Source organism: Pimephales promelas, chromosome 16 (assembly GCF_988280905.1).
Source record: "Pimephales promelas chromosome 16, fPimPro1.hap1.1, whole genome shotgun sequence".
Taxonomy (NCBI): domain Eukaryota; kingdom Metazoa; phylum Chordata; class Actinopteri; order Cypriniformes; family Leuciscidae; genus Pimephales; species Pimephales promelas.
The window spans coordinates 12,719,992-12,747,031 of NC_142784.1; the positions used below are offsets into that span (position 1 = coordinate 12,719,992).

Below are 27,040 nucleotides of genomic sequence, written 5' to 3' on the forward strand. Positions count from 1 at the left end.
CAGTAGTTTCCACACTGCCATGAATTCCACTAAGGGGACCAGTCTCTCTCGAGACTGGCCTCGGGATTTTGTTGAACGGACATTTCGGTGCCCTGAAACGGCGAACCGGCAGGGAACAACCGAACTGACCATTCTACGACCCTCCTCGGAGGACCGTATGGGGACGCTGATGCCTCGGTGCCCTGAAACGGTGAACCGACAGGGAACAACCGATGTGGCAGCGCTGCGATACTCCTCTGAACATTGCCCCCCAGAGGGTTGATGTATGATTTCTCGAAGCCATCCCTCCCCGGAGGGGACCACCCTCAGAAGTCTGACCCCCTGTGAGTCAGGACTTCTTCTTACTCCAGGCCTTCTTAGAGATGACAGTCCTCAGATCTTGCCTACCCCTAACTGACCTGGATTGTGACCGCCACTGAGGCTCCGAAGATTGTGGAGGAGCCCTGGCGGCCACGCTTTGCCTTTGGCGTGCTCTGTGTGAGGAGCTAGTGCTCGGCTGCTCAGATTTAATAAAAGTTCTACGACCAGCAGCCTCAGGAACATCAAAACAGCGAAGAAGAATTTTCTGAAACGCAGCTGACTGTTTTTTCGTTTCTTGAAATTGATCGACGACACAGTTGATAGCGTGTCGCTATCTTTTTCTTTTATTTCAGACAGATTCAACCATAGGTGGCGCTCCGTGGCCACCAGGGCTGCCATAGACCGGCCCACTGATTTGGCCATCTCCTTAGAGGCACGGAGCGCTAGATCTGTTGCGTAACGCAATTCTCGAATTGCGTCAGCGCTCACTTCCTCGCGTTCATCAATTTCCCTTAGCAGATCAGCCTGGTATGCTTGCAGTATGGTCATTGTGTGCAAGGATGACGCAGCCTGACCTGCTGCCGAATATGCTTTACCCACCAGAGAGGATGTAGATTTTAATGTTCTGGTGGGTAACGTCAAGGCTTTTAATGATGACGATGACTCGGGAGCGAGAGAGCTCGCAAGCGTCTCTTCAGCCCGAGGCATCGCCGCATAACCATGATCAGCAGCACCTAATATGTTACTATAATTAGATGTCTGCGGCTTAAACACTCTAAATGAGACAGGTTTATTCCACAATCTCGCCACCTCAGTGTGGAGATCGGAACAGAATGATAAACCGTGACGTGGAGGCAGTGTTTTAGATGACAAAAATCTAAAGAGCGTTCCCATCGCGTCAGCCAACGCAGCTCGAAGTTCCCTTGAAAGGGAACTGACATATTTCAGCCTTTAAATCATTTTTATAAAAAGAATGATACACAACACCTCAAGAGGGCTCGACAGTGACTCTGACGTCCCAGAGTCACCCCCTCCGTCCCCCACTCAACTCAGCCCAGCTTACTGACCTCTGCATCCCTTCTGCTGCTGAGACCTAACCACAATCTCTCCGCAACCCAACCATACGCACCAACCCGTTTGACTTAGGCTGTGGAGCCCCACTGGTGTATCAGTGCCTTCAATATTGCACTTGAGTGTTTTGAAAACATTATCTATAAATATAAAACTGCAGTTACAAGAAAAGCATTATGGATTTGTGTTTACATTTGTTTTGTTATGAAGTTGTTTACTTGCGCTTAGTGATTTGCTGTTTGCCAATACAAGTGTTGGCATTGCTCTATCTTTCAGTAAAAGTTTCTTTGCAAACTCTGCATTAAATTGTGCCTGATCACAAACCCAAGTCTGTAGTGAAATGATGAGAACAAACATAATCTTCCAACATGATGCTAGACATTGTTTAACAATAAACCATCCATTTGTTCCTAGTGCTGGAGTCCTTCAGAAGGCTGTGTAGAACTTCCCTGACATCTTAATATTTAACTAGTTTAAAACTTGCAGTAAGCTTCAGGTGTCACAGTCATTATTTGCACCAGTCTGTCTTTGTCTTTGCACTACACTTCCCAGCATCCCTCATGATTACACACCTGCCCGTCATCATCGTTGTCACCTGTGTCTTGTTTGTCATCATCTGTTTCACCTGTCTTCACCTCGTTATTGTTCATCAGTCTCTGTATTTAGTTTGCTTCAGTTCAGTTTGTCTTTGTTGGTCGTTGTTAATGTTTTGATGTGTTTTTTGGATCTTCTGCCCGTCTACCTGCCTGTACCAGTTTCTTTCAGTTTGAATTAATAAATGTTTGAATTGGAGTTTTCTGCCTTTGATTCCTTCTTCAACCCACACTACACCATGACAGAACGACCGACCCAACAAAAGATGGACAAAGTGGGGCTAATATTGTGCTCTCTTTACCAGAATGGCCGTAAGATAGAATCTTACGTAGAGGACTTTATTAAGTACAGCCATCAAACCTCCCTTACCGATCAGCAGTTGATGGACCTATTTTGGAATGGTTTAGATCCACACTTCTATTCACGGATCCCACCCGGAAATCCCGGTGAGACTATTGAGTGGTATCTGGAGGCTGTATTAAGATGGGTTGGCTCCCTGTTCATGGTCAGTACCATTGATTCAGTACCTCTTCACCACTGGTTCCGTCCAGCACAAAGCCCTCTTCACCACTGGTTCCGTCCAGCACAAAGCACTCTTCACCGCTGGTTCCGTCCAGCACAATGCCCTCTTCACCGCTGGTTCCATCCAGCCCAGCCGAGCCTTCACCACTGGTTCCGTCCAGCCCAGCCAAGCCTTCACCGCCGTAGCCGCCTGAAGGGTCTTCACCGCCATGGCCTCCCAAAGAGCCCTCACCACCGTGGCCACGCCCACAGCCTGCTCTGTCCTGGAAGCCTGAGGGTCCAACACCTCCGCCCTGGACGCCCAAGGGTTCTCCTGCTTCGCCCTGGCCACGCCCATGTCCTGCTCCGCCCTGGCCGTCTGCACATCCTGCTCCGCCATGGCACCCGGTCTGCGTTCAGACTCCAAGATGCCCACCCACCCATTCCTGTTCTACGGCATGAGGTCTCGCCTACTGGGAGGGGGTTATAATGTCACAGTCATCGTTTGCACCAGTCTGTCTTTGTCTCTGCACTACACTTCCCAGCATCCCTCATGTTTACACACCTGCTTGTCATCATCGTTGTCACCTGTGTCTTGTTTATCATCATCAGTTTCACCTTTCTTCACCTTGTTATTGTTCATCAGTTCCAATTCACAAAATTAACCAATTCACAAATTACCTGAATGCATAGCTGATATAAAAAAATTGGATGATTAGTAATTTCCTACTACTAAATTCTGAAGAAACAGAGATTCTAATTATTGCACACAAAAAACTTCTACACGCAACTGCCTAGAATACTGTCTAACACTTGATGGCTGCTCTGTTAAGTCTTCGGTTAGGAACCTGGGTGTGCTCTTTGATACTAATCTCTCATTTGAAAGTCATGTGTCTAGTATTTGTAGAACCACATTTTTTCCATCTTAAAAATATATCTAAATTACGCCATATGCTCTCATTTACAAATGTGGAACAAATAGTTAATGTATTCATGACATCAAGGCTATATTATTGTAATGCTCTTCTGGGTGGGTTCTTACCAGAACCAGGAAGTATGACCATATTAGCCCGGTTCTGTCAACCCTGCATTGTCTGGCTATTAAACATTGTATAAATTTTAAAATATTGCTGATTACTTATAAAGCACTAAATGGTTTAGCTCCGCAGTACTTGAGCAAGCTCTTAATGCATTATAGTCCTTCACGTCTATTACAATCTCAAAACTCCGGCCAGTTGATAATACCTAGAATATCAAAATCGACTGCTGGCGGTAGATCGTTTTCCTATTTAGCACTAAAGCTACGGAACACTCTTCCTAACATTGTCTGGGAAGCAGACACACTCTATCAGTTCAAATCTAGGCTAAAAGCACATCTCTTTCGCCTAGCATACACATAACACACAATAGACTTCCTAAATTCAAAATTAGGCTGCATAGTTTCGATCAGCCGGAACCGGAAACACGTCCCGTAAATCCTGATGCACTTGGTACATCAAAAGAAGGATGGCGTCTACACTAACACTATTTTCCATATTATTTGGGACCATAGAGGGACTCTATGGTGAACCTGCGCCTGGACCCATCCCGACTCATCCTCAAGTGCCGGCCTCATTGACACGACAGCCATCGGCACTGATCCTCAACATCTCGCCTCCAAACCGGTGTGATTACTCCGACTTCCAAACAGATGGAAATGGATAAATTCTCTTCATTTTTCGATCCAATTTGTTTTGTAATCACTGTTCCTTCGTTGGCCAGAAGAGAACTGGCCCCCGACTGAGCCTGGTTTCTCCCAAGGGTTTTTTCTCCATTCAATCACCTGATGGAGTTTTGGTTCCTTGCCAATGTTGCCTTGGCTTTTGTCTTGCTTAGTTGAGGACATTTAATATTAAACAATTTTATTGATCTGTGTTATATTATTTTCATGTTATCACTGTGAAGCTGCTTTGATGCAATCTGTATTGTAAAAAGCACTATATAAATAAATGTGACCTGACTTAAAAGTTCAGTTTGTCTTTGTCGGTCGTTGTTAATGTTTTGATGTGTTTTGTGGACCTTCTGCCCGTCTACCTGCCTGTACCAGTTTCTTTCAGTTTGAATTAGTAAATGTTTGAATTGGAGCTTTCTGTTCAATTACACTGACCTTAGGTATTATCTGACAAGAATCATTATTTGTCTCCTTTTGTCGTCTCTAACTGAATCTTGTTTATTCTTTCTTTAGATTTGTTGAACAAAATAAATCATCTGAATCATGGGAGAAAAGAAAGAGATTATTAATACTGGATTTGTGTCTGCAAGCTGCTCTCCACCAGAAAGAGACAATAGAAGAAACTGTGAAGAAACTGTTGTCATCTGTGAATTATGAGAGATGTGGTTTCCTGTTGGATCTGTGTTCACATGTGAAGGACTATGAGACTCAAACAGGCAGGAGTGTCCTTCCAGCATTACAGCCAGTTTATCAGTCAGCTCCTGCAGTCTGGAGAATAAAGCTCTCAGAGAGAAAGATCTCCATCCTCCTAGAAGTGCTGAAACTGCAGACAGAGAAGAAACCAGTAGATCTGATAGACTGGACAGATGAAGAGAGTGAAGTGAGGGGATTCCTCCAGTGTCTGCCCTACATCTCACAGCTCAGGTGAGAGTCTCATGGAAAAATACACTCATAGTTTGATTCAGTTTATTTTAATGTTGTCATTTAAATGCGTTAATAAATAATATAGTTCATTTAAATTAATTAGAAAAAACATTTATGTCAGATTCTGTAAGCTTAATTTCTATTGTTTTAATGTAGCTGAAGATTTTAGCTGTAAGACTGTAAGACAGATCTGTTGTTTTGATTTTTAGTTCCCACTGTTTACATTCACTTGAGATGAACTGACTGCATTTACATTAATATTCAGCCAAAACACACTGAGAGCAGAAAAGTGATGAAATCAACCTATTTTTTTTTTCATGATTGTGCACTTGAACAGATTTAAGGGGTCTTTACATGATGTATGTAATTATTTTAATATTTTCACTATTTTAAATACAGTCATATATTCAAAAATATAATTTTTAACCCTCATTTTGACCTTTTGTCACAAACACTTGGTTTGAGTGCTATACATCTCCTTTAAGACTGGCCACTGTTATGATTGGCTAAAGTCATTTTATAGGAAAAAGTATCATTGCCTCCAATATTGCACATGGGTGTTTCGAAAACATTATCTATAAATATAAAACTGCATTTACAAGGAAAGCATTATGAATTTGTGTTTACATTTGTTTTGTTATGAAGTTGTTTACTTGCGCTTTGTGATTTGCTGTTTTCCGATCCAATATTGTTGGCATTGCTCTATCTTTCAGTAAAAGTTTCTTTGCAAACTCTGCATTAAATTGTGCCTGATCACAAACCCAAGCCTGTAGTGAAATGGTCAGAACAAACAATCTTCCAACGTGATCCTAGACATTGTTTAATAATAAACCATCCATTCGTTCCTAATGCTGGAGTACTTCAGAAGGTTGTGTAGAACTTCCCTGACATCTTAATATTTGTAAAAATAAATAAATAAATAAAAACTAGTTTAAACTTGCAGTAAGCTTCAGGTGCCTGTTAACATGAGTAGCTCTATGGTCTTGGGTGACCTGCTCTCTCTTTCTTGTCATGCTGTTGTTCTTCCACTGCTGGGCAGGTTATCAAAATGAAATGGTAAAGTAGGCGTTGATGTGTTGTTTTGGAGTTGGTCAGATGAAAATATCTACTATAGTCTAATGTCACAATGTGGAGGAAGTAGAAAACAAGTCATCTGGCAGCTTGATTTCAATTTATGCTGATTTTTGGGGGGTCTGAAGAGGTTTTTTTTTTTCTATTGTACAATGACATCATGTATGTCAATCGATCAAAGATTTGATTCCTCATTCCATAAATGATTTATTGGTTAACAAACATAAAACTGCTGTGGCTGATTCACCAGAGAAAAGGGGAAAGTTTGGCCCTGCTAATATCGACTTTGGTAACTAGGAATGTGTGATTTTGATAGGAGTCTCAGCTCGGCAATACCTCTACTGAAACGTGTTGGTCTTGTGTTTTGGTGACGAACAACAGGAGCTGGCAACACATCTGTTTGTGATCAGCGGTTCTGTGTTTCCTGCGTTTATAATGTTTTCTTCCACACAGCGAGACTGACAACTGATATGTCAATATATTTCGGTTTCTAGATATCTGGGGAATAAATGGTATTGGTTGACAGTGTAAATGCAACCAAAGTGTTACTAATGCATCCGTAATGGTGGAGCAACCGTCTGTCTGACAAAGAGTTACATTAACAGCAACTGAATCTGTTAATTAATAATTTAGAGCTTCTGGTTTCAGGAAATTATTTAAATTACTGCATTTGTTTCATTGTTTCACAGTTTATTTGCAGTTATGCACTCTTTTTTTGTTTGAAAAAAAAAATTGATTTCAACTAGTGTGATTCTATTTGCCATCATTTGATATTTTGCTACAAAAAATGCAAAGAGCAAAACTGAAAACTAAAGATAGTAATAAAAATATTTGTTCATCACTTTTCACTGTTCAATTACACTGACCTTAGGTATTGTCTGACAAACTGTTTGATTCATTTAAATAATCTTTATTTGTCTCCTTTGTTGTCTCTAACTAAATCTTGTTGATTCTTTCTTTAGATTTGTTAAACTACAGAATAACTCATCTGAATCATGGGAGAAAAGAAAGAGATCTTTCATACTAGATTTGTGTCTGCAAGCTGTTCTCCATCAGAAAGGGACAATAGAAGAAACTGTGAAGAAACTGTTGTCATCTGTGAATTATGAGAGATGTGATTTCCTGCTGGATCTGTGTTCACATGTGAAGGACTATGAGACTCAAACAGGCAGGAGTGTCCTTCCAGCATTACAGCCAGTTTATCAGTCAGCTCCTGCAGTCTGGAGAATAAATCTCTCAGAGAGAAAGATCTCCATCCTCCTAGAAGTGCTGAAACTGCAGACAGAGAAGAAACCAGTAGAGCTGATAGACTGGACAGATGAAGAGAGTGAAGTGAGGGGATTCCTCCAGTGTCTGCCCTACATCTCACAGCTCAGGTGAGACTCTCATGGGGAACACACACATCTGGATTATTGTATTCAGTGCTCACAATAGAATTAAGTAAATCAATGTATATGTTGGGCAGACAAAATAAATGTGATCGTGACCCAGAATTGAAAAGATTGAATTGATGTGTGATTTTCCCTACCCCTCAGTGGCCGGATGACTCTCACAGTTAGTGCACAACGATGAGGCCAGTTGTATTCTAATTTTATTCTATATAATACTGGATGAAATCAAGATACATTCACATTATCTGTTGCCTGATCATCCATCTTCAGAAACACCAAACCAATTTTAAGAGACTGATAATGTTTTAGCCCAACTGAAATGTAATGTTTAAAGTGTGTGTAAACGTTATTATTACTGATGTGACGTAATACAGGACAAAATAGAACTTGACTTTAATGGAAATGGAAGTAAAATAATGACAAATGTTTTTGAAACAATAAATCTTGTTGAATTGCACTACTTGAAAAAATGTGCATTGCATAAACCCCGCTTGCATTTTAATGCGTTGTATTTTTAGGGCTTGCATTTTTATGGGCTGAAAGTCTACATGGTTGTATATTCAAGCTATTTAAAAAAATTAAATTCAAAATATTTCACACACATTTTCATTATTAAAGATTCAATAATCCATTTTGAACTTTCAGATTTCATTTCCAAAATATGAATTCTGTTTAAAAATACAATCTATAATATTTGACAGGCAATTTTTGGTCCATTTTATTTTTCGCTTTACAAATTAGCCTCCATAAATTTAGTGGTTGAAATCGAGAGGAATTTTGCTCAAAAGTTCTCAAACTTTTTTTTTTAGATTCCAAAAGATAGAAGCTTTACAGAAATACTTATTTTACAAAATATTCAATTTAGGATTATATTTTTTACTTGTATTCAATATTTTATATTTTCCTACACTGGGCAATAAATAAAGTGATAATTATGTGTGTCTCCACAGATTTTCTGGCATTATCGACGGGAAGAGAGAAACTGCTGTGAAGTTTCTGCTGAATCTGTTTGTTTCAGTATCAGAGTTTGATGCAAATACAGAAGAAAATTACACTGAACTATTAACATCTGTGTGCAGTTACACATCTTTCCCCTGTGATAATAATTATTATACCCGGACTCACTCTGATTTCCTGCTGGATCTGTGTTCACATGTAAAGGACTATGAGACTCAAACAGGCAGGAGTGTCCTTCCAGCATTACAGCCAGTTTATCAGTCAGCTCCTGCAGTCTGGAGAATAAAGCTCTCAGAGAGAAAGATCTCCATCCTCCTAGAAGTGCTGAAACTGCAGACAGAGAAGAAACCAGTAGAGCTGATAGACTGGACAGATGAAGAGAGTGAAGTGAGGGGATTCCTCCAGTGTCTGCCCTACATCTCACAGCTCAGGTGAGACTCTCATGAGGAACACACCAATCATGCTGGATTATTGTATTCAGTGCTCACTATAAAATTAATGAATTTAATGTTCGGTGTGTGTTAGGAAGACAATATATTTGTGAACATGAACCAGAATTGAAAACACTGTTGCATAAACTTTATAGACTAGTCTTACACGTTAGTCATCTAATTATTTTACACAAGACTGATCATAACTGTTTTAAAACAGTTACATAAAGAGGTATTGGTGTAATTTGAATCTGAAAAGCAATTGTTTTTCGCCCTAACTAACTGCTAGTTGTTCATTCAGTGTTGGGCAGTAACTAGATAGGCTAGTAATGCGTTACAGTAATATTACTTTCTCTGGTAACTAGTAGTGTAACTAATAACATTAATTTTTTTTTGTCACAATTGCTAATGATTTGAAATTCAGAAATCCAATCATCCCTATCAATTTTCATAATGTTGTTGTTGTGTGTGTGCGCTCATGACATCAACGCAGCAAGTCTTTGTCTGAAGACGGAGAAGAACATATTATAAACCATATCATATGGCGGCTGAAAATACAGCTTTTATTTTACAAAATATTCAATCCAGGATTATATTTTGACTTTTATTCAGTATTTTATATTCGCCTACACTGGACAATAAAGTGATAATTATGTGTCTCCACAGATTTTCTGGCATTATCGATGGGAAGAGAGAAAATGCTGTAAAGTTTCTGCTGGATCTGTTTGTTTCAGCATCAGAGTTTGATGCAAATACAGAAGAAAATTACACTGAACTATTAACATCTGTGTGCAGTTACACATCTTTCCCCTATGATGAGAATAATTTTTATACCGGGACTCACTCTAATTTCCTGCTGGATCTGTGGTCACATGTGAAGGACTATGAGACTCAAACAGGCAGGAGTGTCCTTCCAGCATTACAGCCAGTTTATCAGTCAGCTCCTGCAGTCTGGAGAATAAAGCTCTCAGAGAGAAAGATCTCCATCCTCCTAGAAGTGCTGAAACTGCAGACAGAGAAGAAACCAGTAGAGCTGATAGACTGGACAGATGAAGAGAGTGAAGTGAGGGGATTCCTCCAGTGTCTGCCCTACATCTCACAGCTCAGGTGAGAGTCTCATGGGGAAATACTCTCATAGTTTGATTCAGTTTATTTTAATGTTGTCATTTTTATGCATTAATAAAAAATGGCATTTTAGATTAATAAATTTTAATAAATTGATTTTAAGTTCCCAAGTTTTTTTATGAGTCCAGCACATCCCAATTTTCAAGGTCATTCTGTAAAAGCACAGAATTGCTGTTTCCATGCTGGTGTTGCTGGTCTGTTTTGAACATGTATTCATTCTAGTTCTCACATGTAACAAAAAATTCACTGTTTTTGTAGGTTACCTCCTTCACAGAATGAATACTTGAAAGTAACTGACTGGAGATTGAAATTAATGGTACTTGATATGTGTCTGCAAGTGCCTGTTTTAAAGAATGAATTCACAAAGACATCAATGGATACATTATACTCTTACATATCCTATGGAAATTGTGATTTCCTGTTGGATCTGTACTCACGTGTGAAGGACTATGAGACTCAAACAGGCAGGAGTGTCCTTCCAGCATTACAGCCAGTTTATCAGTCAGCTCCTGCAGTCTGGAGAATAAAGCTCTCAGAGAGAAAGATCTCCATCCTCCTAGAAGTGCTGAAACTGCAGACAGAGAAGAAACCAGTAGATCTGATAGACTGGACAGATGAAGAGAGTGAAGTGAGGGGATTCCTCCAGTGTCTGCCCTACATCTCACAGCTCAGGTGAGAGTCTCATGGATAAAATACACTCATAGTTTGATTCAGTTTATTTTAATGTTGTCATTTAAATGCATTAATAAATATTATAGTTAATTAAAATTAATTACAAAAACATTTATGTCAGATTCTGTAAACTTAATTTCTATTGTTTTAAAGTCGCTGAAGATTTTAGCTATAAGACAGATCTGTTGTTTTGATTTTCAGTTTCCACTGTTTACATTCACTTGAGATGAACTGACTGCATTTACATTAATATTGAGCCAAAACACACTGACAGCAGAAAAATGACGAAATCAACATTTTTTTTTCATGACTGTGCACTTGAACAGATTTAAGTGGTCTTTACATGATGTTTGTAATTATTTTAATATTTTCACTGTTTTAAATAGTTATATATTCAAAAATATAATTTTCAAGCCTCATTTTGACCTTTTGTCACAAACACTTGGGGCTCGTTCTTCGTACGTCGCTAAATCAGTAAGCTGGATTTGATTGTTGGCGATTTGCCATGATCTTTGAGGACCCCCATGAAAACGAGATGTTTTATCTCATGGGGCTGATCCTCTAATAAATGTTTATAAATAAATAAATAAATCTTGTTTGGTTCTTCGACGCTGATCGGTTTGAGTGCTATACATCTCCTTTAAGACTTGGCCACAAATGGCCACTGTTATGATTGGCTAAGGTCATTTCATAGGAAAAAGTTTCAGTGCCTTCAATATTGCACATGTGTGTTTTGAAAACATTATCTATAAATATAAAACTGCATTTACAAGGAAAGTATTATGAATTTGTGTTTGCATTTGTTTTGTTATGAAGTTGTTTACTTGCGCTTTGTGATTTGCTGTTTTCCGATACAATAGAGTTGGCATTGCTCATCTTTCAATAAACATTTCTTTGCAAATTCTACATTAAATTGTGCCTGATCACAAACCCAAGCCTGTAGTGAAATGGGCAGAACAAACATAATCTTCCAACATGATCCTAGACATTGTTTAATAATAATTAATAATAAACCATTGATAATAAACCATCCATTCGTTCCTAATGCTGGAGTCCTTCAGAAGGCTGTGTAGAACTTCCCTGACATCTTAAAGGGGTGGTTGACTGCTTTTTTTCTTTGCATGATTGTGTTTATGGGGTGCAATATAACATGTATTCGTGGTTTTTCTTTTTTTAAAAGTCTTATTTTTCATAAACTTCAACTTTATTGTCAGCCTCTTTATTGTCTCCTCTGTCCCCTGAACGACTGGTTGACTTCCTGATTCTATGAAAACACTCCCTCAGAAACGGTCAGTGGGCTCAGATTGGTTCGTTTGGGCCGGTGTGTTGTGATTGGCTAAACTGTCGCTCACGTTGTCCGGAAGGTTAACACCCATTACCTTTACAGGCAAAACGTGCCTGCCAAAGGTCCAACCATGTAAATAAAGGTGACGATACTATGGTCGATACTGCAGTATCAGTTTGAGGCAGAATCAGGCCGAGAAAGCGGCGATAAAGAGTGTGAAACAGAACCTCACCACACACGGCTCTTACTAAACGTTTCTGAATGATAATTTGCTACATTTTTTAACTTTATACACATTTGTTTTACACAACAGCATCTGATTGGCAACAATAGCAACTGACTGGCTACTAACGTTATACTCAAACAGCGGTGGCATTAGTTTACGTACTTGATCAAATCGAAAATAACGTCATAAAGCATATAAACATGAAAATACTTTTTATACAAAACTCTACAAAATTCAGGTTCATAATGTTTGTACGCGTTTGTCGTAGACACAAAATAGCATAACTAGTAGCCTAATAGTGGCTATAAAGCCAGCGCTGGCATTTGAAAAAAAAAAAAAAAAAACACAAGGCTACGTCTGGAATTATACATGCAAATACATTTAAAATGATGAAGTCTTAGCCTTTTTACAGGTTGTGGCCCAACAACTGCTGCCTCTGGTTTTAAAGTTGGAACTGCTTCATGTTTTAGTAACAGTTTCTTGTTGAATCCGGTGTTGAATTCGTGGAGATTCTGGAAGCTGTCTTCCGTAAAATGCGCAGCACAGAGAGCTAGATTACGATCGTTACTTTAAGGAACATAATCAAACATAAATTGTATCCATTGTTGACAAAGAACAGCGTCCGTGGGAACTGGGAAGCTCGAACACGAAGACCACACATTCGACGAGCCGCTTAAATATGCGCATGCCCTTTTCTGCATATTCCGGAGGGAGGGTTGATGCAAATGTGCGGGTTAGTGACGTCTAAAACTAAGCTGTAGTCCTAATCGAGTCGTTTTTGTAGGCATTAAACTTCCTGATTTTAAAAAGACGATATCTCTGCTTACACTGAACTTTCAGCGCTGCAACTTTGCAGATACTGTTCATGCACCAACAGCAACATTACACACTATTTAAAGTCAAAAAAGTGAAATTGCAGTCAAAAAGAAAAGGGAAAAGGGAAAAGTTTGGCCCTGCTAATATCGACTTTGATAACTAGGAATGTGTGATTTTGATAGGAGTCTCAGCTAGGCAATACCTCTACTGAAACGTGTTGGTCTTGTGTTTTGGTGACTAACAGGAGCTGGCAACACATCTGTTTGTGGTCAGCGGTTCTGTTTTTTCTGAGTTTATAATGTTTTCTTCCACATAGCGACAACTAATATGTCAATATATTTCGGTTTCTAGATATCTGGGGAATAAATGGTATTGGTGGACAGTAAATGCAGCCAAAGTGTTTACTAATGCATCTGTAATGGTGGAGCAACCGTCTGTCTGACAAAGAGTTACATTAACAGCAACTGAATCTGTTAATTAATAATTTAGAGCTTGTGGTTTCAAGAAATGTTTTAAATTACTGTATTTGTTTCATTGTTTCACAGTTTATTTGCAGTTATGCACTCTTTTTTTGTTTGAAAAATGTAATTTATTTCAACTAGTGTGATTCTATTTGCCATCATTTGATGTTTTGCTACAAAAAAATGCAAAGAGCAAAACTGAAAACTAAAGATAGTAATAAAAAAAATCTGTTCATCACTTTTCACTGTTCAATAGAGTGCCGAAGTGATGACGTCACTTTGTAGGACAACTCGGAAACTAGCGGCGCATGGGTTCCCTCGGTTGAAAAGCAATGCATTTTCCCCATAGACTTTTGGAAAATCGCAAAAAATAAGATCTGTGTTTAACAAAGGGTTGTGACCCTTATACGTTTTGTCTATCAAGATAATCTTTACAAGTTAATCCAAAATGTATACATTTTGAAGCATATATCAAGATTTTAAAAAAACACAGACACAATAAAGTTTAAAAAACCACAAGCAGGTTATAACTGAGTGTTTTATGTCATAGATCAAAACGTGAAAATATTTAGAGGCTCTGTTCACCACAGACCTTAATTCAGGCGATTTAGCAAAAACCCATTCAAAAATCCCATAGGCTTTAGAGCGAGGGAACCGCAATGCTAAAATGCTAACTCACTTCCGCGTTTTGGCCTACAGAGTGACGTCATAACTTCGGCACTCTATTACACTGACCTTAGGTATCTGACAAACTGTTTAATTAATTTAAATAATCTTTATTTGTCTCCTTGTCGTCTCTAACTGAATCTTGTTTATTCTTTCTTTAGATTTGTTGAACCACAGAATAACTCATCTGAATCATGGGAGAAAAGAAAGAGACCTTTCATTCTGGATTTGTGTCTGCAAGCTGTTCTCCATCAGAAAGAGACAATAGAAGAAACTGTGAAGAAACTGTTGTCGTCTGTGAATTATGAGAGATGTGATTTCCTGCTGGATCTGTGGTCACATGTGAAGGACTATGAGACTCAAACAGGCAGGAGTGTCCTTCCAGCATTACAGCCAGTTCATCAGTCAGCTCCTGCAGTCTGGAGAATAAATCTCTCAGAGAGAAAGATCTCCATCCTCCTAGAAGTGCTGAAACTGCAGACAGAGAAGAAACCAGTAAAGCTGAGAGACTGGACAGATGAAGAGAGTGAAGTGAGGGGATTCCTCCAGTGTCTGCCCTACATCTCACAGCTCAGGTGAGAGTCTCATGGGCAAATGGCCCATAAAGCTCAATTTTATTTTAATTCATGTGATGTAATAGGACAAAATATAACTTGAATGGATATGAAAGTAAAATAATGACAAATGTTTTTGAAACAATAAAGCTTGTTCAATTGCACTAGTTGAAAAAAAATATGCATTGCATTAACCCCGCTTGCATTTTAATGCGTTGTATTTTCAGGGCTTGCATTTTTATGGGCTGAAAGTCTACATGGTTACATATTCAAGCCATTTAAAATATTTAAATTCAAAACATTTCACACACATTTTCATTATTAAAGATTCAATAATCCATTTTGAACTTCCAGATTTAATTTCCAAAATATGAAATCTGTTTAAAAATACAGTCTATAATATTCAACGGGCAATTTTCGGTCCATTTTATTTCACTTTACAAATTCGCTTCCATAAATTTAGTGGTTGAAATCTCAAACTTTGTTGTTTTTTTTTTTTTGTTTTTTTTATATTCCAAAAAATAGAAGCTATTCAGAAATAATTATTTTACAAAATATTTAATTTAGGATTATATTATCACTTGTATTAAATATTTTATATTTTCCTACACTGAACAATAAAGTGATAATTATGCAATATTATGAAGCCTGCAGCTATACAGTCCCACATTCTCAGACCCCCTGTTTTTCGAGACAGCACACCCTTATCCAAATGCCATTGAAAACAGTAGGATGCAATATTACAGTCTTGTTTTATTTAAAATTATCCAAATAAATATTTGCGTTTTCTGCTTAATGTGTGTATCAAAAAAACTCATTGTGTTAACTCATTGTGTTATAATCACGGGCGCTTGCGCCCTCACCGCGTCCTAGCCCACCAGAATGTTCGTGGCTTAGCCTATATAAGCAGGGATTGGAGGCTATTTCTCTGGTTTTCATCTACTGAAGCGAAATAGTGCTTGTGGTGTTAGCATGGCAGGTAATGCAATACTCGTTCCCTCATCTAGAGAGAACCGAGGTTACGTTAGGTAACCGATGCATTCTCTTACGAGAGGTTATCTCGTATTGCATAAGTTTAGCTTACGCTATGGGAACCCATTGTCAACGCCGTGTGCGCCCGCATTCACCTCATGAGTCACAACACTTCTGTGAACCCAGCAAAGTGAGAATAACATGCATGTACATAAGCGCGAGCATAAGCGTGTGTACAAGGACGCTTATAAAGCGCATGTATTCAAGCACTGACAATACAGAGCGGCCGCATGTGGCCGATGTATAGGCATGAATAGCACATAACCTGATACAGTGCAGCTCAACCAGAAGAGCTGAATTAATGTTAGGGTAGTCTGCGCATGATAATATCTGGACTGAGCTAAATAGGGCTGGGAATCACTGGCTACTTCCCGATATGATACAATACGCGATACATTGTTCACGATACCGATAATATCACGATATGGCGATACTGCGATAATCGATATATTATCAGTAATAACTCACAATATATAATGTTTTAAGAAATAAAAAGATTTTTTTAATTAGTAAAATGAATTTCCATTTATTTATTTTTTGGATAAAACACAATAACAAATACAACTTGTGTCTTTTATTAGTTGCAACAAAACAGTCAGACACTATTTTAGTGTAAAATTGCTGCAATCAGTAGTCTTTGACAACTGGTGACACCATTTGGGTGCAAAATAGTTGTAAGGCTGAGGACAGATTCAGTGCAACTGTAAACAATACTGATTATCCTTCATAAATATGAACAGTGACACTATTAAGTGCAAGAAACATAAACCTTTGGGCTACTGCTTTCAAATAAAAAATAAAATAAATAAAAATATCAGGGATAAAGTGCATCTAAACTGTACCCAACTTAAAGTGCATCCAAAAATAGACATTTTTCAGAACAAACCCTTTACACATGTAAACAGCGATCCCATTTGTGATTGACTTTGCCCTCGCAGAAGAAGGTGGTAACTTTGCCTGGAAAAAGGTGTTTACGCCGGGGGGTGTCGACTTTGACCCAGCACCATGCGCGGCTTTCTCACAGAGCTCCGGGTGATGCCGCGACAGGTGGCTGTGCATGTTCGTCGTGTTTCCCGTGTAGCGGACTTTTGCAAAGCAGTTCTTACATATTGCGTAGTCCTTTTCTATCTTTGCCCCGTCCGCACTGCTATAAAATCCAAAGTGAGTCCACACTTTGGATTTAAATGTTGCTGGAGCGTCTTTTAATTTCTGCTCTCGCTTCGGCTGACCTCGCTTGACTCCGCCATTTTCAAGTGTAGCCTGCGCCTTTTTTTTACGCTCAAAACAGCCAAACTCGCAACGCGCGCCCCCGATCTACTTCTGGAGAAGGGTCTCATCAAGGCAAAATGTAATGGATACTAATAGAGCATTTTACAACGGCTTTTAAGATCGATCCTTGGCAAGAGCACATCGAGAATCGATCGCGGGGGTAAATATCGCGAGATATCGCCATATCGATATTTTGGCGCACCCCTAGAGCTAAACTCTCACTGAAACAGACAGCAGTTTCACCTGCAGGACGGGAACTTCTAGGTTATAAAACCTGCCGAAGGTGGACAGAGAGGACCAGCCTGCTGCCACACATGTCTTGAATGTAAATTCCGCTTGACCATGTCCACGACGAGGCCACACATCTGGTGGAATGAGCCCTGTTGCCCAGAGGGCACTGCAGACGTTTTGCCGTGTAAGCGTCTGTGATTGCGTCTACTATCCACCTAGACAGGCTCGGTTTCGGGAAGGAAGAGCTTTAGTGCGCCCACCACACAAAACAAACAGCTGTTCAGAGCGCCTGAATTGGGGGGAGAGCGTAATGTAAAATCTCAGAGCCCTGACTGGGCAGAGGAGATTAACATCACTCTCACTACCGGATGCTGGCAGTGCCGATAGAGAAATTACCTGTGCTCTGAATGGGGTGCCAACCACTTTGGGAACATAACCATGTCTAGGTTGGTGGATGACTTATGGATAAATCCCCCACACTTTTGACTGATGACAGTGCGATCAGAAAAACGTCTTTGAGCGACAGGTATTTTAGGTCCGCTGTGTCCAGGGGTTCAAAGGGGAATGCTTTCAGGGTCTCTTGGACCAATGGAAGGTCCTATATAGGAACTGAGTGGGGGGTGGGGGGCACGTGGGGTTCATCGTTCTGGTTCCTCTGAGGAAGCAGGTGATAAGCTTGTTTCTGCCTTTTCACTGGCCACGCTATCATGTCGAGCATTACAATAGTCCAGTCTGTATAGAACAAGTGCTTAGACAAGGAGTTGTGTTGCATGCTCTGTAAGGTAGGGCCTGATGCTCCTAATGTTGTGCAATGCAAATCTGCAGGACCGGCAGTTCTAGCAATGTGGTATGTGAATTTCAACTGATCATCAATTACAACCCCATGGTTCCTAGCTGACCTTGAAGGAGTTATGGATGATGAGCCAAGCTGAATGGAGGAGTTGTGATGAAGTGTTGGGTTGGCCGGGATCACAAGTTGCTCTGTCTTCGCAAGGTTTAGTTGAAGGTGGTGCTCCTTCATCCAGCCACAAATGTCTGTCAGGCAGGCTGAGATACGAGCAGCTACCGTTGGATCGTCAGGCTAGAATGAGAGGTAGAGTTGCGTGTCATCAGCGTAGCTATGATAAGAAAAACTTGTTTCTGAATCACAGATCCTAGTGATGTCATGTAGATGGAGAAGAGGAGTGGTCCAAGCACTGAGGCACCCCAGTCGCTAGATGTTGAGTCTTACACCTCTCCACGACACCCTAAAGGACCTACTGTACCTGAGAGGTAAGAATCGAACCATTGGGGTGCAGTTCCCGAGATACCCTTCATCTTTAGGATTGACAGGAGGATCTGAAAGTAGAGAGAATGAGGGTAGAATGTGTGCGTTTGTTGGTAAAATCTGTGTGTCAGATTGTGGATTAGTAAATTGGCCGCTGAAGGTGGTTGTTTTTTCTATGAAGAATGTGGCAAAGTCGTCAGCTGTTAGGGTTGAAGGAGGAGGAGGAGGAGGAGGGTTGAGAAGAGAGGAGAAGATTTTGAAAAGCATGCGAGAGTCAAAAGAATTGAAAGTTTTGTTGTGATAGTAAGCCATTTTAGCAGTAGAGAGATAGCAGTGAAGGAAGAGGGGAGAGATTGATAAAGACTCAGGTCAGTCGGATCTTTCGATTTGCGCCACTTCCTCTCTGCACCCCTGAGTTTAGTACGATGTTCACAGAGAATATCAGATAACCAGGGGGCAGAGGGTGTGGTGCGTGCTGGCCTGGAGGAAAGGGGACAGAAGTTGTCAAAGCAGGATTTTAAAGTGGAGAAAAGAGTATCAGTTGCAGTGTTAGTATCTAGTGTTGAGAGCCGATCAGGTGGAGGAAGTGTGGATGAGATCAAAGAGGAAAGGTGAGAGGGTGAAAGTGAGCATAGGTTCCGTCAAAAGGTGACCTGTGGAGGAGTGTGTGTTGTATTCTGAGGCAGGTTGAGAGTGAGGAGGAATTGATTTGAGGTGTGAAGTAGAGTGACCAGTGTATTGTCTGTAGAGCAGTAGCATGTGTAGATAAGGTCCAATTGGTTACCTGATATGTGAGTAGCCACAGTAGGTACTCGTTTGAGGTCGAATGATGCAAGCAGAGTGTGGAAATCAGCAGCCTGAGGTTTTTCTAGGTGGATGTTGAAGTCTCCAAGAATTACAAGAGGAGTACCATTTTCAGTGATGAATGAGAGTAGCATGTCAAGCTCCTCCAAGAAACTGCCAAATTGTCCAGGGGGACGATATACAGCTACGAAATGGATTTTAATAGGACTTGTGATGGTAATTGAATGTGATTCAAATGAGCTGTTGTCAAATTTAGGTGGTAAAGGATCAAATTTCCAGTCATTTGAGATGAGCAGACCAGTAACACCACCCCTTCCGGTCAGACGGGGTGTGTGTGGGAAAGTGAAGTTTGTGGAGAGGGCAGCAGGTGTGACAGTGTCCTCTGGTCTGATCCAGGTCACAGTCAGGGCCAATAGACTGAGACCTGAATGACTTGAAAAAGATGAAATCAGCTTTGTTAACAGCGGACTGGCAGTTCCAGAGACTGATAGGAAAAGTGAATAAAATATTAGAAGACACAGGAAGGGTACGGAAAGATGACCTTCCTTTATGAGACCGCCACCATAGTTACTACCCTCAGTCGGTCGCTGACCAGGGCTGCAGGGCAATGACACAGCTCTGAGTCACTCTGATCCGCTCGCAACTCGACTTCCAAGCTCGGTGTGACGCGCGGCCAGCCGGCGTTGTAGCGGGCTCATGCGCAGTAAAGCTAGTACCGCCAGGCTGAAGCTATTAAGCCTAGCATCCTCTGGAATTTCTTCCGAGGGAAAACGCCCGCCGTGAATGACATGGCTAGCCGTCATGGTCACTGAGTCCAGTTCTATTCCTAAAAAGGAAATTGACTGACTGGGCAGTAATGAGCTCTTGGTCCAGTTGACCGTGAGACCTAGGGGTTTCAGATGGCTTAGAAACGCAGTTCTTTGAGATAATAGCTCTGTCTCTGACTGTGCTAGAATCAACCAATCGTCCAGATAGTTCAAAATTTGCACGCCCTGAATCTGGAAATAGGCATGCGTGAGGAGTTGCCTGGTTGTAAGCATTTTGAACTCTCTATTCATAAGAGCTTTGTTCACATGCCTCAAATCCAGTATTGGTCACGAGAAAATAACGGCTGTAAAAGCCTGACTCGCTCAGAGAATGTGGTACCGGTTCTATGGCCCCTTTGCACAGCAGTTTTGTTATTTCTGAGCGAAGTAGGTTTGCTACTTCTGCTGTCACTGCTGTCGTGATCCACGCTCGAAAGAGAGGGGGGCGGCGAGCAAACTGTAATGCATCACCCTGCTTTATAGTGCTTAGAACCCATTTCGATACCCCTGGGATGGTTTCCCATGCTTTTATATGTGTAGCTAAGGGTTGAATGGTCTCCGGACTCTGATCGCTGAGCGGGCTTGAGAGACTGAACCGGAAGAGAAGGCACAGCGCACGTGCTCTGTGTGCTTGTATGGAGCGGCTGACAAGGGCAGATGTGGTCCTGCAGGCTTTAGATAGCAGGGCAGACTTTGAGCGCCATCTCGTGGAGGGCGGGCAAAGGTGCGCTGTGACAGCTTCCTCGACCTTTGGTATAGAGCTGTATCCCTTCTCAGCGGTGCCGTCCACTTGGGAGAGCAACGCGGAGACAGAGGAATGAAACCTCGCGGAGAAAGGAGCATTCCAGGATTTAGCCAGTTCAGAGTGCAGCTCAAGGAGGAAGGGTGCTGGCCTGGAAGCGGGCGCTTGACAGCTGCAACTTTGAAGAAAGCCACTCGAGCCCAAGGCGGTCAACGGCCTGTGAGAGGAGGTGCATCAGTTCGGCTTCCGCTCCACCGCATGTTCTCCCAGACTCTCGAATAGAAGAGGAGGCGGAGCGTTGAGAGCTTGACCACTCCTCGTCCTCGCTATCCGAAGCTAGGGTGGAACAGCTATCTCCTGCTGCGGTCCATCCGCGTCATCTTTAGACTCAACAGCAGGGCGGGCCATAGCCGGCGGCTGTGTGTTGGTGAGAAGACATGGGGAGGGTGTCGGCGAGGCTCGCGGGAGGGACTCCGGCGGCCTTTGTGAACGGCGCTTCTTTTTCCTGCGCGGTCCAGCAAATGGCAGTGAGAGCCTCATCTTGAAAGGCTTCGAGTCGAGCCCGCAGGGTCGACATCGGATGCTCCTCACAGTGCTCACGTCCTCCCGAAGAGTGGGCAAGAGCAGCATGTTTTTGAGAGAAAAGAAGCCGGTATTGGGGTTTTTCTCGACCTCTCAAAAGCATTTGACACGATTGATTTTCAAATTTTACTTGGTAAACTATCGCATTATGGCGTCAGGGGTGTGGCTCTCCAGTGGTTCAGGGACTATGTTTATTGAAGACGGCAATATGTTAGTCTAAAATGATGTTGACTCTGGACTGGAAAATATAGTATTTGGGGTTCCTCAGGGATCTATTCTGGGGCCTCTATTGTTCCTTGTTTACATTAATGATTTTTTGTATTGTTCTGGTGACGTTCATAAAATACTCTTTGCTGATGATACAAATCTGTTTGTGTCTCACAAACACTTAAATCATCTTGAAAAACTCCTAAATGACAGATTAACAGAAATAGATATCTGGTTTAAATGTAACAAACTATCGCTGAACACTAGTAAAACTTTTTATATTGTTTTTCGATCCGGTATCCAGATGTATAACGATTGTGACATTAATTTAATTATAGTTGGTAGAGCTATTCAAAGAGTGGACGCAATCAAATTTCTTGGATTACATATAGATCAATTCATAAACTTCAAGGAACATATTAATGAATTGGTTAAAAAAACTATCTAAAATTGTCGGTCTGTTCTTCAAAATAAGACATATGCTCCCATTGGATGTACTCTTGTCTTTATATAGGACTTTGTTTGAGCCTCACTTGATTTATTGTAATATTATTTGGAATAATACTTGCCCTACTTATACTGTGAAACTCCTCATATTACAAAAGAAAGCCATTAGAGCTTGTGACAAGGTTCAGGATTCACGGAGGTGATGGAAGAAGACAAGGGGTCGGCGTATACTGGAGCTCGTGTGTTTTATTAGATAAACAAGTAATAATCTTTCCTCAGCACACTTCACAAGATCTCAGACACAACAGAACAAAAACTCTTTCCCGCTGATTCACAGCTTCCTTTAGATTCCAATCCGGATCAATGAACTGCTCCAGTTCAGCACACGGGCACACGAGCTCCAGTCTCTCTCAATGATGTGTCCAACTGGCCCGCTTAAATCCTCTCCCAACGCCAATCACTGGAATTACAGACAGGTGTATATCATTTGAACTTGACCCGCTTACTTCCCGCTCGACTCCTCCCCCGCTCTCCCGCCGCAGACAGCGCTAAACTACGCCCCCCATACCACAGAGCTATTACATGGTCTACATACAACTCACATACGAATGCTCTCTTCCATAGATATGGCCTACTAAAGCTTCCTGAACGTAACTATTATCATAATGCATGCATAATGTACAATGTTGTCAACAGGTTAAATACTGGATTATGTGAGCTCATCCCATTATATACATCTTTACACAAACATAACACTAGACATAAGCTGCTCTTGAAAGGTAAATGCAGGAACCTAACAAGGGCTAGGTTTAGTGTATGTTACAGGGGCCCACAATTATGGAATGAGCTGGACCCTAATTTAAAACAATCTGCCTCTTTAGCAATATTCAAAAAGAACTTAAAGCAACAATTACTGGAGAGATATAATTGAGGGTATTGAGGGAACCCCTCTCAATTGGTATGAGGATAAATTCAATTTAAAGTACAAAGGTACAATGACTGTCTGTTTTTATCTGTTGAAAGTAACTGTATTCCAAATACTCATAATTTAAAGTTTATTTGTTAATGGCATCTAAGTCGGTCCGCTCTGGTTACCAATGTTAGGTGGGTGGGGAGGTGTTGGTGGTGGGATGGACCCCTATTTATAAGCTATTGCTTCTTGGGGATCCATTTTCACAATAGAATATATCTGTTTTCCTGATCAGTTGTTGGGAAAGTTACATTGAACTATGGTGTACTAAAGTAGTAGTTGCAATTGTAATGTGTGATGTACTGCATAATTTATACTGCTTCTGTCTATACTATTTATACCCCAACAACTGCTTTTGTTGAAGTAAAATGTACTGAGTTATTGTGAAATAAAAATGTTCCTGGCTCAGGCAAATAGTGCAGATAACGTGGCGGTCTCCGACGCTGAGCGGGGCTCTGCACGAGCTGCAAGTGAACCGGGGCATCTTTAAAAAGACGCTTGTGCTCTTTTAGATGCTCGGGTTTTAGCAATGAAAAGGATACTACGTCGGATAGCGTAGCTCACTTCGGAAGGTTGAAGTTGGTAAAGGAGGTCGGCTTCCAGCTGGCTTGTCGCTGTTTCAATGGCGGCGGCGGCTTCTCAAGATCCAGCGATGCGTGCAGCTTCGCTGAAGAGATGAAATCAGAGAAACAGCCTCCGAGTCCTACTTATATACACTAAGCCACACTCATTCTGGCGGGCTAGGACGCGGTGAGGGCGCGAGTGCCCTTGATTGAACGTGACGTCACGTCGGGCTCACTGATAGGATGTGCAGTTCCCGCAGAGCAGCATATGAGCATGCTAGACTGCCCGCTCAAGGTCTGCTAGCTGCTGCACTGCGTTGACAACATATACAAAATTAAGGATAATTTTTGGCTTCAATATCTCGAGAAGATGAATCTCTCCCGTAGCATAAGTTAAACTTACGCAATACGAGAGAACCTTTCATAAGAGAACCTGTTTTTTTTTTATATTTGGAATGTGAAGCAAAACTCAAATAACAATAGAAATACACCAATAATAAACAATTCTCTACTTTATTTAACAATCACCTTAAAATCATTTTGCTGGAAAGAAAAAATGAAGAAAGAATTGTGTTAGTGACTTTACTTTTCGTCTTCAATTGCTTTGCTGCCCATTGAACGAATGTGAGACTTCAGCTCCTTGGAAGACTTCAACTACCTTCGCCAGCTTCCACTGATTCCTTGGTGAGCCATCATCTTGCAACTGGACAATGTCATTCACTTAAGCATTCTCCTTTCCTTGTTCAATTTGCTCCTCTGCTGCAGATTTAGCAAATACTCCTTTCTCCACCTGGTCCAAAATTAATTGGACAATTTCTGCAGATAGAGATCTGCACTTACAAACTCACCAGGTGGTGGAGCGATTATTGACGATTTCATTGTCAATATGTGGTTTGGCGTCAGGGGTTCAGGGGCCTCATGTATAAAACTTTGCGTAGATTTCATCCCTAAAGTGTGCGTACGCACATAAGGCAGAATTTGCGTACGCACAAAAGTTTTCAGATTTATAAAACCGTTCGTACGCCAGAACCTGCGCAGAATTCACTTTATAAATCCAGTCAGCGGGAGATTATGCGCACGTGCGTCTCCTCCCCGAAATAACCATATATGGAGATTACAACGCCTAGTTTCAATATGCATATCCTCATCTGCATATCATTTGCATATGATTATTCAGCCATGTGAGACCAAGTTTAACGGTACAAGACGTTAGGAAAATATGAAATGCGGATGTGCCGTCACATTATTACAAAGATTTTTTTTAGTAGCTTTTCCTTGCCTTGTTTTTGAATGAATTAATCAAATAGTGTTAAATACATTTAAGAGAAAGTTTTTCTCAATCTTTTCCACTGGCGAAATAGTATTTTTAATTGATTTATATTTTAATGGAAACAGATAGACATGGTTGTGCATTATTTGCACGGTACAATTTTCTCAGACAATCTGCCATTATCATGATTAGCAATTATCTCTAGTTAAAACATTAAAACACAGCATGCCAGAAGAAAGGTGTTCAAAAGCATTGCATCCACAACAAATAGGTCTATTTATATTATTGAATATATATATATATATATATATATATATATATAGAGTTTAAGTGTTTAACTCCATTAATGAGAATGGCATATTTAATCTAAATGTTTATATCAGAAGTAAACCATAGTTTAAACCATTCTCTTATTTATTTAAACTGTTATTGTGAATATGGACTGTATTTATGATTTGGACTCATAATGAAGATTTACTGTTTTACTCCATCTGCCGTTAGATTATAGGCTATATGTGCGTTAGTTTCACCAAACGGCCCAACGCGCGTGCTGGCGCGGTCATTTAAGAAGGCATGGATGTTTGCTTCAAGTGATGATAGGTTTGTGAAATTATATTTGTATTATCTTTCTGTAGATGTATAATTTTCTTTAGATTCTCTGTCTAATAGTAAGCAAATAGACATTTAACTCCAGCTCACCATCGGTGTCACCAAAACCCATACTCTTCTAAAAGAGTGCGTACGCACGGTCAAGAGCATCCTTACGGTGCGCACTTATTTACGGCAAGTTTATTTTTTATAAATCCCGATATGCACGTGGAAAAATGCGTACGCATATTTCTATGGCCATTTTGTGCGTACGCAACGTTTATACATGAGGCCCCAGGTCCTGATGGATCATTGAGATGTTCTGTGGTCAATGGTCGACTATTCACTTTAGCCATCACTTTGTACAGGAATGTTCATAGTGAAGAGCTGTCTAATGTGACTTGAAGCAGGTGGGTTCATGACAAAGTTTGCATCCTAGCTCTTTCACACATTCTCGCTCCATCCCTTTCAATAATTCTTGAAATCATTGCGTGCTCCCACAAAGTTTGTGCCTTGATCAGTTTGAAGTTGGCTTTATGGCAATAAAACAGCACAACGCATTTAGGTAGGCATCAGTAGAAAGGTCATCCAGTACCTCAATGTGGATGGCACGTAAACACATGCAGGTGAATAGAAGCCCATATCTCTTCAGGTCTTTTCTTCCGTCTTTAACATAAAATGGTCCGAAGCAATCCATACCACTATAAGTAAATGGAGGCGTAGCTTCCATCCTCTCTGGTGGAAGGTCGGCCATTTTTTGTTCTTGACTACACCTTCTTAGCTTTCTGCATTTGATGCACTTGAAAATGAGTGATAACACTCAACTACTACATCCAAGGATCCAAATCCCACTGGAGCGCAGTTCATTGTTGGTCATTCCACGACCCTGATGCTTCACCTTCTCATGATAGTGTTTTATCAACAACCGAGACACATGATGTCCTTTGCGATGGATAGCAGGGTGTTTGACATGAGGGTGAAGTGTTGCTTGTGTCAATCTACCTCCCACCCATATACTATTTTACTCAGGATACTCAGGATAATACTCAGGATAGTTTGGCTGTCCATAATGGGGTTTAACTTATGCATTTCGTAATGCCCATTTGTCATTTGCTTGATTCCTTCTTTTAGCTTCACCAAGAACTTAATATCTTCTTGTAAGATTAGAGCTTCTTCACTGAACTTCTCAGTAAAATCTGACTCAAAAGACCTTGAGTATATCTGCTGGAGTGATCATTTCCTTGACTTGAGTCCTGTAAACAAAATGGACCTCAGACTTGAGCTCAGAAGAGGGCTTAGTAGCTGGCTGAACTTATGATGATCTGGTGACTCACACTGATTTCATCCTCATTAGCATAGTCAATTACAGTGCTGCTGTAGCCGATAATGCTCCAACCCAACACAGACCTTTGTGCATATGGCTTGGTTTCATTGCCCATGATGACCTCTCTGGGAAGTAAGTGGCCTGTGGACAGTTATAGCCGATTAACAATCTCACTTCACAGT

At 40.8% G+C, this 27,040-nt stretch overlaps 1 protein-coding gene across 1 annotated transcript in view; it reads left to right on the top strand.

The window, feature by feature from the left end:
- The window catches only part of LOC120478946 (uncharacterized), a 150,968-nt gene that overhangs the window by 48,081 nt on the left and 75,847 nt on the right, over positions 1-27,040 (top strand). The window contains exons 19-25 of the mRNA XM_089120794.1: positions 4,691-5,101; positions 7,135-7,548; positions 8,514-8,951; positions 9,618-10,058; positions 10,335-10,748; positions 14,364-14,777; positions 25,547-25,564. Of these exons, the coding sequence (XP_088976920.1) occupies positions 4,691-5,101; positions 7,135-7,548; positions 8,514-8,951; positions 9,618-10,058; positions 10,335-10,748; positions 14,364-14,777; positions 25,547-25,564 (2,550 nt within the window). The remainder of the gene's footprint in view (positions 1-4,690; positions 5,102-7,134; positions 7,549-8,513; positions 8,952-9,617; positions 10,059-10,334; positions 10,749-14,363; positions 14,778-25,546; positions 25,565-27,040) is intronic.